Source organism: Labeo rohita, chromosome 5 (assembly GCF_022985175.1).
Source record: "Labeo rohita strain BAU-BD-2019 chromosome 5, IGBB_LRoh.1.0, whole genome shotgun sequence".
Classification (NCBI taxonomy): Eukaryota; Metazoa; Chordata; class Actinopteri; order Cypriniformes; family Cyprinidae; genus Labeo; species Labeo rohita.
Window position 1 is genome coordinate 9040103 of NC_066873.1, and position 14518 is coordinate 9054620.

At 36.1% G+C, this 14518-nt stretch overlaps 1 protein-coding gene across 1 annotated transcript; it reads right to left on the reverse strand.

Annotated features, from left to right (window-relative positions):
* Positions 1 to 2991: 2991 nt before the first annotated feature.
* Positions 2992 to 13646, reverse strand: ppm1db (protein phosphatase, Mg2+/Mn2+ dependent, 1Db). Its single transcript, XM_051111242.1, is given in 7 exon segments — positions 2992 to 4587; positions 8604 to 8828; positions 9764 to 9787; positions 9789 to 9946; positions 10511 to 10635; positions 10760 to 10988; positions 12765 to 13646. Coding segments are annotated over 7 exon segments (1614 nt in total). The 5' UTR covers positions 13243 to 13646; the 3' UTR covers positions 2992 to 4212.
* Between the last annotated feature and the right edge of the window lie 872 nt (positions 13647 to 14518).

Genomic DNA, 14518 nt, shown 5'->3' on the forward strand with positions numbered 1-14518 from the left:
TTTCTGGGTTAATCCCTTCACTTTGCACCATTGTCCATCAGGTCAGCTGATGTAAATCTGATAACCAGTAGACACTGAGACTCAATCTAGTAAGGAAGTGTGGTAATGTGGGAAAAGTGAGATTATTAAAAGCACTGACACACACAATTTATACACTTTATCTTAATGCAATTCCTCATTGTATCATGACAGACTGGTAAAATGAACTCCAATTCTTGTCACAATACCATCAGCATTACTGTCCACATACACACCTCCTCCAGCAGTGGGAAAGTATGTTATTCCTCTGATTATGACTCTCCAAACCAACACAACCAACCAATCTGCCACTGTCTTAATATTAAACAACACTGAAGTCTTGGTAACACTTCACAATGAGGTGTCATTTGTTAACATTAGTTCATGTATTAACAATAAAAATACATTACACTATTTATAAATCTTTGTTAATGTTAGTTAATAAAAACACAGTTGTTCATTGTTAGTTCATGTTAGTTCACAGTGCATTAACTAATGTTAACAAACCCAACTTGTGATTTTAATAATGCATTAGTAAATGTTGCAATTAATATTAACTAAGATTAATAAACCCTGTAGAAGCATTGTTCATTCTTAGTTCATGTTTACTATTGCAGTTAACTAATGTTAACAAAAGAATGTTATTGTAAAGTCTTCATTTGGAAACACACACAGGTACGTTTTACATGAAGACATGACTATTGACTAATCCTAACCCAATTCCCTTAAAGAAAATGTATTTAGTTAATTTAGCTTCAGTTTTAGATGGGTAGTTAGTTATCGAAAAAAATCATTTTATGTATGATGCTTTTTACAATTTGCACCATGAATTGTTTAAAACATTTAAAAATGTTTTACTTTTTTTTTTTTTTTTAATTTAAACATATTTGTTTATTTATTACAAACAATGCCACTGAATCGAACAAAACTTGCATATTTTGCTAATTATTGCTGCTGAAAATGGTCAATTATTGTCATGTTTTGGGCTGTGCTAATTGGTGGGACCAGAAAAACATCTGGAGTATTACAGACTGCCAAACATTATAACAAATCAAGGAGAAGAGTGCAAAAAACTGTCTGAGGAACAAAAGGCCAAACTGAACCAGGATTTCCAGGACAAGAATCTTGACAACATTCTTGTTTCTTCTCATCACTTCCAGTCAGGTAGGTGAAATATTAGGCTAATATCTTGCTCGTGTGTATCTTTACCACCTATTAACTTTAGTTTGTCAAAATACTGCACCCTTTCCTGCTTACTATGTCCTTCTTTATAAGATTTAGCAGCTTCCACACGTTTCTGTGATTTAGACAGCATAAATTAGCAGAACAACATATTCAGTAGTACATTAGCCATGCAATCCATGCTAATGTTTACATCGGAGTATCGCCAATATGGCCGCACATCCGGTTAACTGACCAAATCGTGACGTAAGTGCAAACCCTTTATACTTATTACAATTCATAATGCCACCAGATGTCCCTGAAGGGGCATTATCACGTTTTGTTAAACATCAAAATGTGGACATGTAATTTGTGAAATACTATAGACTTTTATTTCCACAGTTAATTAAGCATGTAAATAAGTACATATATACTTTATGAAAACTTTTTACAATAAATGATGCCCCCCCGGATGTCACAAAATGAAAATGTTATGAGGTTTAGCTAAATATCTAGGACGTGATATGTGTATAACCCTGGTGAAAAAACCAGCATATGCTGGTAGGCATGTTTTGATGCTGGTTTAAGCTGGTCCTTAGACGGTTTATGCTGGTCCTTTGCTGGTTTATGCTGGTCATGTTGCTGGTCAAGGACCAGCATAAACCAGCAAAGGACCAGCATAAACCAGCACCAAAACATACCTACCAGCATATGCTGGTTTTTTCACCAGGGAAGCCAGTTATAGTTAGAATAAAGTGTCAGCGACCCTACAGAAAATAAGCGTTTTGGAGAATAAATTCTATTTACAAATCATTTATGGCTTTATTGGGACGGATAAACGTGTTTTGTTTTTAAACAAATGTTTATTAAAACACAGACTAAGTTTAAACCTACTGTTTCCCCTAACCTGTACTTTTCAGGGGGGGAAAAAACACATTGTTTTGTTATGCTACAGGTCTATTTACGTTTTCAGTATGAGAACGTCTCAAAAAAATGGGTTTTAGTCAGATTCAGATAACACCTGAGGGCAATTTTCAGTCATTTTCTTCAAGAAGAATAACTAAGTTAAACATGCAGACTCACGCACACTCTTCACTCAAGAGGAGCAGCAGATCAGAAGTGTTTCCTTGTCAGTTTTGCACCATTATGGAGGGTGTGGGTTTAGCTGCTGTCAGGTGTATGTCAGCATCACTCATGCTTTCAGATTAGCCTTGTAGAAAACGTCAAGCGAAACTATTCAGCAGTGGACAATACTCGACTTTGTCTATTCACCTAGTATCGACTGCCATCTAGCGATGGATAAACACAATGACATGAATCTCCGCCACACCAGTTCTACATTTTAAAAATGGCTCAAGAATATTTATAAGCAAGTCCAAACACTTGAGGCTAAGTGACATTTCCGTAAACAATGGGCTTTTATGCGTAACTACAGTCTCATCTTTAAGCATTTTGAGAGTTTTAGCATTTCTAACTTGTCTTGGTTAAAACCATTAAATGATACCAGATTTATCCTGTAAAAAAAAAAAAAGAGAATAGCAATACATGTAAATATTTAAACACAAAGCTGAATATTTCTTTATTGCAATTCCAGGAAAATAAAAAGAAGAAAAAAAAAATCAAACCCTGAACAAGACAGCATCCAATACACTAATATTCAATCCCATTTTAAAGAAAGATGCAGTTCAATACGACCAATCGCACATTTCAGAAACCCACAGTGAAAGAGGAAAGCCTCCATGATACCCAACTGCCCCAATTGCTCCGGCCAGAGATATTACAATGTGAAATTGCTGCAGTTTTATACAGATGAAAAAAAAAACAATATCTCATATTTTTTTCTCGAATTTAATTATTTAGGGCCTTTGTAGATGTTTTTGAACTATAATTTGATTTTTTTAAGAAACTGTATGTATAAGTCCATCGAACAGTCACTGTCGTTCAGGCAACATCACATGAGTACTCAAACCAAAGCTGCCACTATAGTTCATCTCTAAGGATAAAAACACTATGAAAACATATTTTCCACCTTGAGAGTTTACTGGAAAATCTCCTTCAAAAAGACCATGAGGCAGCAAACATCCCGCTAAAATGTACTGTACACTCCGGTAAACACCTCCGTCTAAACATCACCGTATAACCACACATCACATTAGCTCTGGAACTGGTGTTGGAATATGTTATCTGCTTTACATTGACAGACATTATTGATATTAAATAACTTACAATATTGAAATACATACAAAAAAGGTGGACACTCAAAAAACAAAACGTCCAGAGAAAAAGACCGTTCCTAAGGATATAACAGAACATGCAATCCTCAAACTTTACAAAAATTTTATGAAAAGAAAATAAATAAATTTGCTCTGTAGTCAGATGATCAGAGATATGTCAGATTAGTTAACTGTTTTCATTCTCTCTTAAAACAAAAAAAAATGCAGAAACTCAAAATTAGAAAGACAGGATGACGCTAACAAATACATTGAATACTGGTGTGAATAATTAATGCACAATAAAGTATATTGGCAAGGGCAAATGTGCACACAAGCATTGTGGGGCAAGTAAATTGGGTATTTTGAAAAATATAACAAGTATAAAAATATATATTGTATACCTCCAACTTTTTGGTCTTTTTTGTGAAAATCTGTACAAGCAATTCATGAAATTTAAAAGATGGAGAATAATGCTGTTTACTTTAAAAGGAGAACGATTAAATACATCCTTTAAATGAATTTTCCTGATCTGGAGAGACTGATCTGGATTGTTTATTTTTTTAAATATAAAAAAACAACTATACATCTGATTGCTAAAAGGAGATTTTCTTTTTACTCTCGAATTCACACCATTAAAATTAAAGAAAAAACACAAGACTAAAAACAAATCCTACATTACAAACAGAAACAGTGGCACGCAGTCAAAACATGGACACAAATAATAGCAGTTATTTATTCATGTGACCATGCAGAACATCAGAAAACAGGATGTAGATTGAGCATCCATCTTTGTTTGTCTCTTTGAGTCTGATGGAGAAGTTTAGCAGACGCAGAGGGTTGCTTTGCGGTGCTGTAGTATAGGAACGCTGGGGGTCCGTTTGGGAGTCCTGCCGGTGTTGCGTTTGGGTACGGAGCGTTCACCAGTCCTCCGACGGGAGCTGCTCGGAGTGAGGGGGCTCCGTCTGGGCCTCTTCCCCACCGGACTTGACACATCCGATGAGGACAGGGGCATCTCTGGGGTCCGGTTGCCCTCGCTGGGGCACACAGTCAAGGCAGCTTTGTCTGTGAGGTCAGTGCAAGGGAGGTTTTCCTCTAACGGGGGTTCTGCGCACAGACTCACTCCTGATAGACCGTTCCTCCTCTCCAGGGCTGGCAAAGACTCACTGCTGGCTGAGGACAGGTCTGGATCCGGGGTCTGTAAAGGGTCAAAGATATGGTCATTTTTAGTGCCCATTTCCCAGTCTAGAATTAACATGTTGGGAAGGATATTTTTAAAGTGTAGCTTGCCAAGATAGCAGTAAAAGTAGCTGAAGTTACGCTGAGAAAATGAACATTTCCACTACAGGCTAACACGGAAAAAAAAAACAAGAACAATAAATCTATTTATGGGGACTCTTTCTATTTCAATATTGTTTGAAATGGATTTAATAAAAAAAAAGGAAAGAAAACAATAAAGTTGCTTACACTATATGTATATCTACATATAGTGATTTATGTCAGTATTATACTATATATTTGAAGAATATTTAGTTACGAAAAAGACAACATGCATTGTAGGAGCTACTGAAATTATTACAATTACTCAAATTAATGTCATATAGTGAAAATATTATTTTACAATATTGTAAAATATAAATACAATTTCAAATAACTGAATTTCATTTTAAAATATTTTAAAATGTAATTTACATCCTATGATGGCAAAGCTAAATTTTCAGCATCAATTACTCCAGTCTTCAGTGTCACGTGATCTTTCAGAAATAAGTTTAATATAATAATTTGGTGCTCAAGAAATCCTCATCATCACAGGTTGTGCTGCTTAATATTTTTGTGGAAACCGTGATACATTTTTTCAAGATTTTTATACTCTTTAAGTAATGGAAAGTACACTACCAGTCAGAGGTTTTTGAACAGTAAGATTTTTAATGTTTTTTAAAATGTTTCAATATTTTCTGCTCAGCAAGCCTGCATTTAGCTGATCCAAAGTACAGCAAAAACAGTCAAATTGTGAAATATTTTTTACTATTTAAAGTAACTGTTTTCTATTTGAATATATTTTAAAATGTAATTTATTCTTGTGATCAAATCAGAATAATATTTTTAATACTTTTACTCAGCAAGGATGCATTAAATTGATCAAAAGTGATGATAAAGACATTTATAATGTTACAAAAGATTTATATTTCAGATAAATGCTGTTTTTCTGAATTTATCAAAGAAACTTGAAAAAAAATTCTACTCAGCTGTTTTCAGCATAATAATAATATTAACCATTTTTTTTTGAAGAGCAAATTAGAATATTAGAATGATTTCTGAAGGATCATGTGACTGGAGTAATGATGCTAAAAATCACAGGAATAAATCACATTTTAAAATATATTCAAATAGAAAACAGTTATTTTAAATAAATATATTTGTACTTTGGATCAAATAAATGCAGGCTTGTTGAGCAGAAGAGACTTCTACAAATCATGCCATGACGCTCAAAGTTAATCTTTAAAAACACTGTAAAATGTCATATTTAGCAATTCTCAGAATTAATATTCAATTTCCATATTGCACATCATAATGTTGTGATTCCAAAATGCATGTGTAGCATTTGAAACTATTTCAGGTTTACAAATAAAGTAAAAGTTAAAAAAGTGAAATTTAAAAAATAAATAAATAAAACAGATAAACTATGGAAAAGATTCAAACTGCAAACAAATGCCAATAACGCTAAAAGACAAAACACAAATAAAGCAAGTCTAAAGTCTGGTCTTCATCACTACTTTACAACAGGGGAAACGCATCGTGGCTGCTCTTTTGCATTCTCTTGCCCTGTTCTGTATTTTTCATTTCCCCTCTATCAAAATCATAACAGCACCAGAAGAGCAAACAGGAAAAACGATCAAAGCGGCCTCCCTAAACCTCAAATCCACTCCACTTAAAAGGATTAAAAACACAAACATCTGTCCACTCTCCAGCTCTCCAAGCCAAAGCAAAACAGCCAAGAGCAGCTGGAGGAGCCGTGCTTCAAACACGCTGGGGCCAAACAAACACGGGGACATGGCTTCCATCGGAACTGCTCTGACAATGGAGGCCTCGATCGGAAAAGGGGGAGATGAAGAGCGAGGGAGAGAGACGGAGTGAGAGGATAAAGAGAAATGCAGGCAGGACTGATGAGCAGCGTGTCAGAGTCTCTTTTGGTGGGCACGGAGCCAAAGTGTGGCTAACATGGGCAGGAACTCTGTAAAAAGTCTTATCTGAAAGCTTCTGATTAGTTGTGAGCCTGGACAGTGTACAGAAATCTCCTGAAGTTCAAGTGTATCATGAGCTCCTGTTTTTGTCTGCTTGAAGATGCTGAATAGTGTTGTCAAAAGAAACAGTACATCAGTACCAAGTCAATATTTAAAATTGTAAAAATGTGACAATACCAGAATTGGTAATACCGGAAATTACTCTGTTTAGTGCCCACATATAGACGAACGCATTTACGCTCTGAACAGCATCAAAGGTTTCTATTTACTACCCATTTTAACAGGTCTGTTGAGATCAGAAATGTAAAGGACAATCACATGAATTAAAGTTATTCAGACTACTAAACACTGCTCAAAACCAATGCATCTCAAAACTGAGATGCTTGTGAATCCTATCCAACAAAGTGTAGACACAATACAGTACATGAGTGTAAAAAATGTAAAAGCATAAAAAAAGTAATAATAATAACAATACTTATATATATATATAATAATAAAATATATATATATAAATCAATAATAATTATTGACAGAAATAATCATAGCAATGAATGAGACGAATATATATATAATTAATGATATACTGTATATAATATATGAAAATTTCAAAACAGATCTGTGCATTAACCAAATATATTTAATGGCTTTAATAAGCATAAAAACACTATTTGTTTCTTTATTTTATTTCTTTATTTTATTACTGACTTCACTTAAAGCAATATTTACTTCACAGAACAAATATTTTAACTTTTTAATGCATTGTTTATTGTTAACTGTTATTGGCATTAATTTTTATTTATTTATTTTGTAATTATTTAGAAATGTTTTTTTACTACTATTTTTTTTTTACTACGTGTTTCCCTGAATTAACTCCTGATTAGCCGCATATAAATAGTAAGGTAGTAGTAATGTTTAAGTATAGGGTAGGATTTGGGGATCTAAAATACGGTCATGCAGCATAAGGAATTAATATATGATTTATAAGTACTAATAAACCGCCAATATGCTAAGTAATACACATACTAATAAGCAACTAGTTAACGGATTGGTTCACTTCCAGAACAAAATTTCCAGATAATTTACTCAACCCCATATCGTCTAAGATGTTCATGTCTTTCTTCAGTTGAAAAGGAATTAAGGTTTTTGAGAAAAACATTTCAGGATTTTTCTCCATAAACTGGACTTCAATGGTGGCCAGTTTCAATGCAGCTTCAATGGGTTCTACACAATCCCAACCAAGGAATAAGGGTCTTATCTAGTGAAACAATCTGTAATTTTCTAAAAAATTCAATTCATATACTTTTAACCACAAATGCTCGTCTTGCACTAGTTCTGTGATGCATGTCTACAACTTCATGCACTATGTAATCACATTCGAAAGGTCACGCGTGGTTAGTTCTTTGTCTGTGTACTCCGGTTCAAAAAGGCAGGGTAGGGCAAAAACTTCTTAACAACTCATTTTCTCATCCAACATCGTTGTTTTACCTTTTTTTAGAAGATGACAGATTGTTTTGCTAGATAAGACCCTTATTCCTCGACTGGGATTGTGTAGAGCCCTTTTAAGATGCATTGAAACTGCAATTTGGACCTTCAACCCACTGGTCCCTATTAAAGTCCTGAAATGGTTTCCTCAAAAATCTTAATTTTATTTTGACTGAAGAAAGAAAGACATGAACCTCCTGAATGACATAGGGGTGAGTAAATTACCAAGAAATTTTGGAAGTGAACTAATCCATTAATAGTGAGAATTGGTCCTTAAAATAAAGTGTTACCATTTATTTGAAATATTTTTTATTTTCAAATAGTTTAATAAAATAGTAGTTAAGAAAGTGTATTACAATAGTAAAATCAGCTACAAAGAACCATGAAATGTTCTTTGGCAGCACAAAGCAGAACAGCAAAAATTATTTTCTTAAACACTCCTTTAGCCTGCCATTGTTTCTCCAAGTGTAGCATCTCTTCCTGATTTTACCTTGATGAGTGGTGTGATGGAGCGGGATCCTATTGCAGGGTCACAGTGTGGGCCCTCTGCCAGGCTAAGTATGACCTCGTCTCTGTGCATAGGTAGGTGGGGTTTGCCAGGCTCAGGAAGGGCAATAACTATAACGCTGGTGTTGTCTGCACGGAGCATCCGCTGACGCCATCGCATCAATGCATGGCACCCCAACCGACGTGCAACCGACATCCCGAAAGGTGCCTGTAGAACGCAAAACACACACTTTTAAAAAATGAACATAAACAGCAGCATATCATATGGTTAACAAAAATTTACAGATAATGTACTTACTTTGTTGTCATCCAAGATGTTCATGTCTTTCTTCAGTCATAAAGAAATTATGTTTTTTGGGGAAAACATTTCAGGAATTATCTCCATATAGTGGACTTCTATGACGCCCACGAGTTTGTACTTCCAAAATGCAGCTCCAAAGGGCCCTAAACAATCCCAGCTGTCTTATCTAGCGAAACAATCTGTCATTTTCTAAAAATAAAAATAAAAATCCTCAAATCCTCGTCTTGTCTAGCTCTGCCATGCACATGCGTATTCTGTGCAGTCCAGTTCAAGACAGTTAGGGTATGATGAAAAACTCCCAACTCATTTTCTCCTCCAACTTCAAAATCTGTTTTCCCTTTTTTGTAAAGGGCATTTGAACTTCTTTGCACATTCACTTTGTAAACACTGTGTCAGTACTTCTGCAGCAATGTAGGATGATTTTAAAGTTGGAGGAGAAAATGAAATGGGAGTTGGCATACCCTAACTGTACTGAACGGAATGCACAGAGTTCACACAAAGCTAGACAAGACAAGCATTTGAGGTTAAAAATTATATAAATCTGTATTTTTTTTAAGAAAATGGCCTATTGTTTCGCTAGATAAGACCCTTATTCCTCGGCTGGGGTCGTTTAGAGCCTTCTGAAGCCGGATTTAAACTGCATTTTGGAAATTCAAACTCGGGGCACCACTAAAGTCCACTATATGGAGAGAAATCCTGAAATGTTTTCCTCAAAAAACAATTTCTTTACGACTGAAGAATAAAACACATGAACATCTTGGAAGACAACGGGGTGAAGTACATTATCTGTAAATTTTTGTTCTGGAAGTGAACTTTTCCTTTAAGGACAAAGTTGTTCATACCACAGCTTCATCATGGCTCTGGCACCACAGTCACTGCCTCCTGTGGTGGCACCATGTTCCAAAGGCCATCACTGCCAACAATGATATAACGATGCCGTCGAGGGTCAAGGGTCACCACACTGGTGTCAGGCTCAGGAGACACTACAAACTCTCCACTGTAGAAGTCATAACTCCATAGATCACCTGGAAGGACAATATATTTAATATTACTGGCTTACCTTAAGCCTTGCCAATAAAAAAAATCTCTAAATTCTAAGTCTCTAAGGGCCATCAGCTAAAAAAAATTAATTCACCCAGAAATGTAAATCCTGTCATCTGTGCACTGTGGTATGGAAATTGTAACTAAAAATAGTTTGTATTAACATTTGGTGTTGCATAAGCTTATTTATTAGGATGCAAGATAACATGGGTCAAAAACAGCAATAACAACTTTTTTTGGTGGAATGAGCCTTTTAATGGAGAGAAGGTTTTGCAGGTTTCATTAAAAGAAATATCTTTATTTGTGGCTCAAAGATGAACGAAAGTCTTATTGTTTGGACAACATGAGGGTGATGACAGAATTTTGTTTTTTAGGTGAGCTATCCCTTTAAGTGAATTTGATTCTAATGGATATTACAGAGAACACAGTTTGCATAATCCTTCTGAACACTATTTAAAGCAATGGTTTTGCCTTATTAATAAAGAATTGAAGTCAGTAAAAACCATATTCCTCAATATTTAATACATCTGAGTGATGGTGTAATTTACCCAGAGCTCTGGCAACAGCGAGGAAGGGGATCTGATCGATCGGGGTGCTCCTTCTGACTGGGCCGTTGTGAGTTAGCCGAGGCCTCTTCCACACCACACGGTTCACACCGGACTTCTTCACCACACTACACTCACACAAACAAAGGGAACTTAATTAAGCTTCTAAAATATAATTGTAGTGTTTAGCTCATGTGTTTAAGACTGCATGTCATCCAAGAGATTGTTTGTTAGCAAGCATGAAGATCTCACCTGCCACCCAGTCCCTCGATTCTCTGCTTCTCTTTCGGGAGTTCGGGCTTGTGGTCTTGTGTGACCTCCACAGCTTTGATGACTTTGTCAGAGGGATCTTCTCTCACACCCAGCACGACAGATGAGTCCCCGACATGAGCCACAAACATGCGGTCCCCTCGGATGACCACCACGCTGGCTGTAGTGCCCGAAGTACTAGGGAGCCCAGTTAATGTCTTTGGCCATTCAGCTGAAGAAAAAAACACATTGTTAACCACAACTGCAGCAAGACATTTAAGTCATAATAATGACTTAAATTCTTGTAATAACAACTTAACATGTCATAATAGTGAGAAATGTTCATCTTTATCCCATCACTTTAATGAAAACAACTGCAGCTTTGCAGAGGATGCCTAGTTTTTGGCTTTGACCAGCAGATGTCACTAGCATGCCATTACACCCGCCTAGTCTGTTGCTTTGCGCATGCATACATTAAATGTGACCCTGGATCACAAAACCTGTCCTGAGGGTCGTTTTTCTTTTGTGAAAAAGCTGAATAAACAAGGTTTCCACTGATGTATGGTTTGTTAGGATACGACAATATTCAGCCAAGACACAACTATTTGAAGTTAAAGTTACTATTTGAAATCTGGAATCTGAGTGTGCAAAAAATATTTAAAAAAATCAAAATACTGAGAAAATCGACTTTAAAGTTGTCCAAATTAAGTTCTTAGCAATATTAGCATATAATATAGCATATTACTAATTAAAAAATTAGGTTTTGATATATTTACAGTAGGAATTTTACAAAATATCTTCATGGAACATGATCTTTACTTAATATCCTAATGATTTTTGGCATAAAAGAAAAATCAATAATTTTGACCCATACAATGTATTTTTAGCTATTGCTTCAAATATACCTGTGCTATTTAAGACTGGTTTTGTGGTCCAGGGCCACAAATAATAATCAGCAGAAAGTTTCTCATTATATGAGATATTAAGTAATTATTTTGATAAAGTTTCTCTTTAAAATTAGATATCAAGTCGTTATTTTGAGAAAATTTGTCATTGTTATGATACTAAGTTATTATTATGAAAAGGTTTCTTATAAATGAGATGTTATTATGAAGAAAACTCTCATAATGAAACACTAAATCATTATTATGAGAAAAAAAATTGAAAGAACAATTCCCATTGTTATGTCATACTAAATTTCTTTATTATGAGATGTTAAGTGTAAGTGACAAAGTTTCTCATTACTACAACTTAGGCTACTAAGTCATTATTATGAGAAACTTTCTCATTATTATCAGACGTTGTTATTAGTATGAGAAAGTTTCTCACAGGGAAATGTCATAATAAAGAGATTTCTTTTTCTAAATATTATATAATTAACCTAATTATGAGATAATTATGAAAATGTTTCTAATTATGATACACAAAGGACATAATTATGGTATAGTTTCTCAAAATAATCAGGCAGTACTAAGTCACAATTATGACGAAGTTTCTTATTATTACGACTTACAGAATCATATTTTTATTCAGCTGTGGTGGAAACGTGTTTTTGTGATATGATGCATTTGCTTATTACCTCTTAAAGTGCGTAAATGTGTGCAACGGTTTCATACAGACCTGCTGGTTGTCTTTTAAGTAAGTACAAACATGTAGGGCACTCAGGCCTGTCAAAGATTCTGCGCATGCGCAGTGCGACCCCTCCATTCGATTTTTTTTTCGTCTTTTCTGCAGTAAGTAGATAGTGTGGCGCCCAATTTCAAAAAGTGTATTAGCCCGACAGCTAATTTACACAATCGCAGGTCCAGTGATTATCTTCATCCATCGTAACATACGAATAAGTCTAACACGCATGCAATTTCAGTCGCTTGAGATATTAAATTACCCTGCCGATCATCATAACCATATACTCGGAGCTACTCACAACATCACGTTAGTTACATATTTAAACAAGCACTGATGTCAGAAAACGTCACAACATTAATGTGGGAAAATAGTCTTGACTTACGAAGCTTTTTCCACATCGCATGATGACATGCGATGAAACCCTTGCGAATTGCGGCGCAAGCTTTCCGGTAATCCTTCGACCAAAACCCCCGCTGCTTCTTGAGAAAATCCCAGAGGTGATCTCGAGCGAACAGCGCGGCTTCTCGCCCTCCGTGGCCGTCAAACACGGCGAAGAACGCGACCGATCTCCTGCTGTCCGCTGGCGCCGGTTGACTCCCGGGCTCCTCTGTGCCGTCACTCTCATCGGTCGACAGTGTGTTTCTCCACGTTACCGTGACGGGTAAAGGCTTGCTTGTGCAGTCCGGCGGGTCGCTTTCAGAGACAGGCTCTTGGTCCGGCTTTGGATCGGTGTGTCCTGCCGCTCGCAGCTCATCGTCGCTGGGTTCCAGCTCCACGATCACCTCCGTTAAATCCTCCATATATTTCCTTCCTCCTTGTTCGGAGAAGACGCTCACTCGCAGCGATAGGTCGGGATTCATGGCCAGTCGAACAGCCCTTGCTTATAGATCAACCTAAATAAAAACTGCAAAAGCGTAGTTACAAGATTTTAGTTAACGTCAAAAACATTTATTAATCTGCGCTCGTCTTTTGTTTATTTTCTAAGCTGCCAGTCCTTCCTTCTTTCGCAGACATGTACTAATGCAGGCAGAACAGCCATTAGCGCCATCTGTTGGACAGGAGGATTATGTACGATGCAGTTGTGGTTTGTATACTCGTATACTAAACTGTGTACTACCTACTATTCCTAAAAATAGTCTAGACATTTAACATTCCGAATTTAATACAGTAATACGCTACATTTTTGGCACATAACGTTGTTCAAGGGGGTCAGCAATTGAGGCTGAGGTTGATCCACATTTTTCCACCAATTGCTAGACAGAAGTGTGCCTTTAATGCATTTGGAGAGACTTGTGGCATTTTGTTTGGTAATGTGAAACAGTTGATTGGATTTAGCCATCAATTTTCATCGTATGACTATTATAGCGTCAAAATCAATTAAATGTTTGCAAGACCAAAATTTGTAAGGTTTAAACTGTTTTTTATGATGCTATTTTTGTCGTCTTGCTGCAGCATTGATAAACATCTGAAAGAGATGTTTTCAGCTGTCTCTTGAACATTATCAGTCCTTCAGCATTCCGGATGGGGGTGGAAAGATCATTCCTCCAGCAAGGAACAGTGAACAAAAATGCTCTGGAATGTGATTTTGTGCCTCTCTGTGATGATACCACGAGGCATCGCACACTTACCAATCTTGTAAGAGCAATAGCAAAACTCAGAATATGCTCTTTTCAGTGCTTATTTACTAATATGTCATTTGATGTTTTTACCCTGGCATAATTCCATTGTTCATTATCCTTATTAAAAACATCTGTTGTAGAGTCCCTTGCGAACTTCTTTCTTAATAGTGATATTGGTGTTGAAGAAGTCTCAGTGCAGACAAACATTTACTTCACCCGATGCATAAAGCTTGATTGTACTTAATATAGAATTGGCCCACAATTGAGTACAGTTGGTGGTAGTGAACAGGGTTCACTAAGCCGAGAGGGGACTTTTAATTGAAACAACAGAGCCCTGCACAGGCTCAACCCTGCACAAGACACTCAGGCCCGAGCCCTGCCCTTGTCCGACAACTTATCAGAACAGAGTCCGTGTTTATTACACAGCTGCTGTTGTAGCCATTAAAATAGTTCAGTAGTACACTGTAAAAAAACAATTTGTTGAGTCAACTTAGAATAATTTGTTACCTGGTTTATT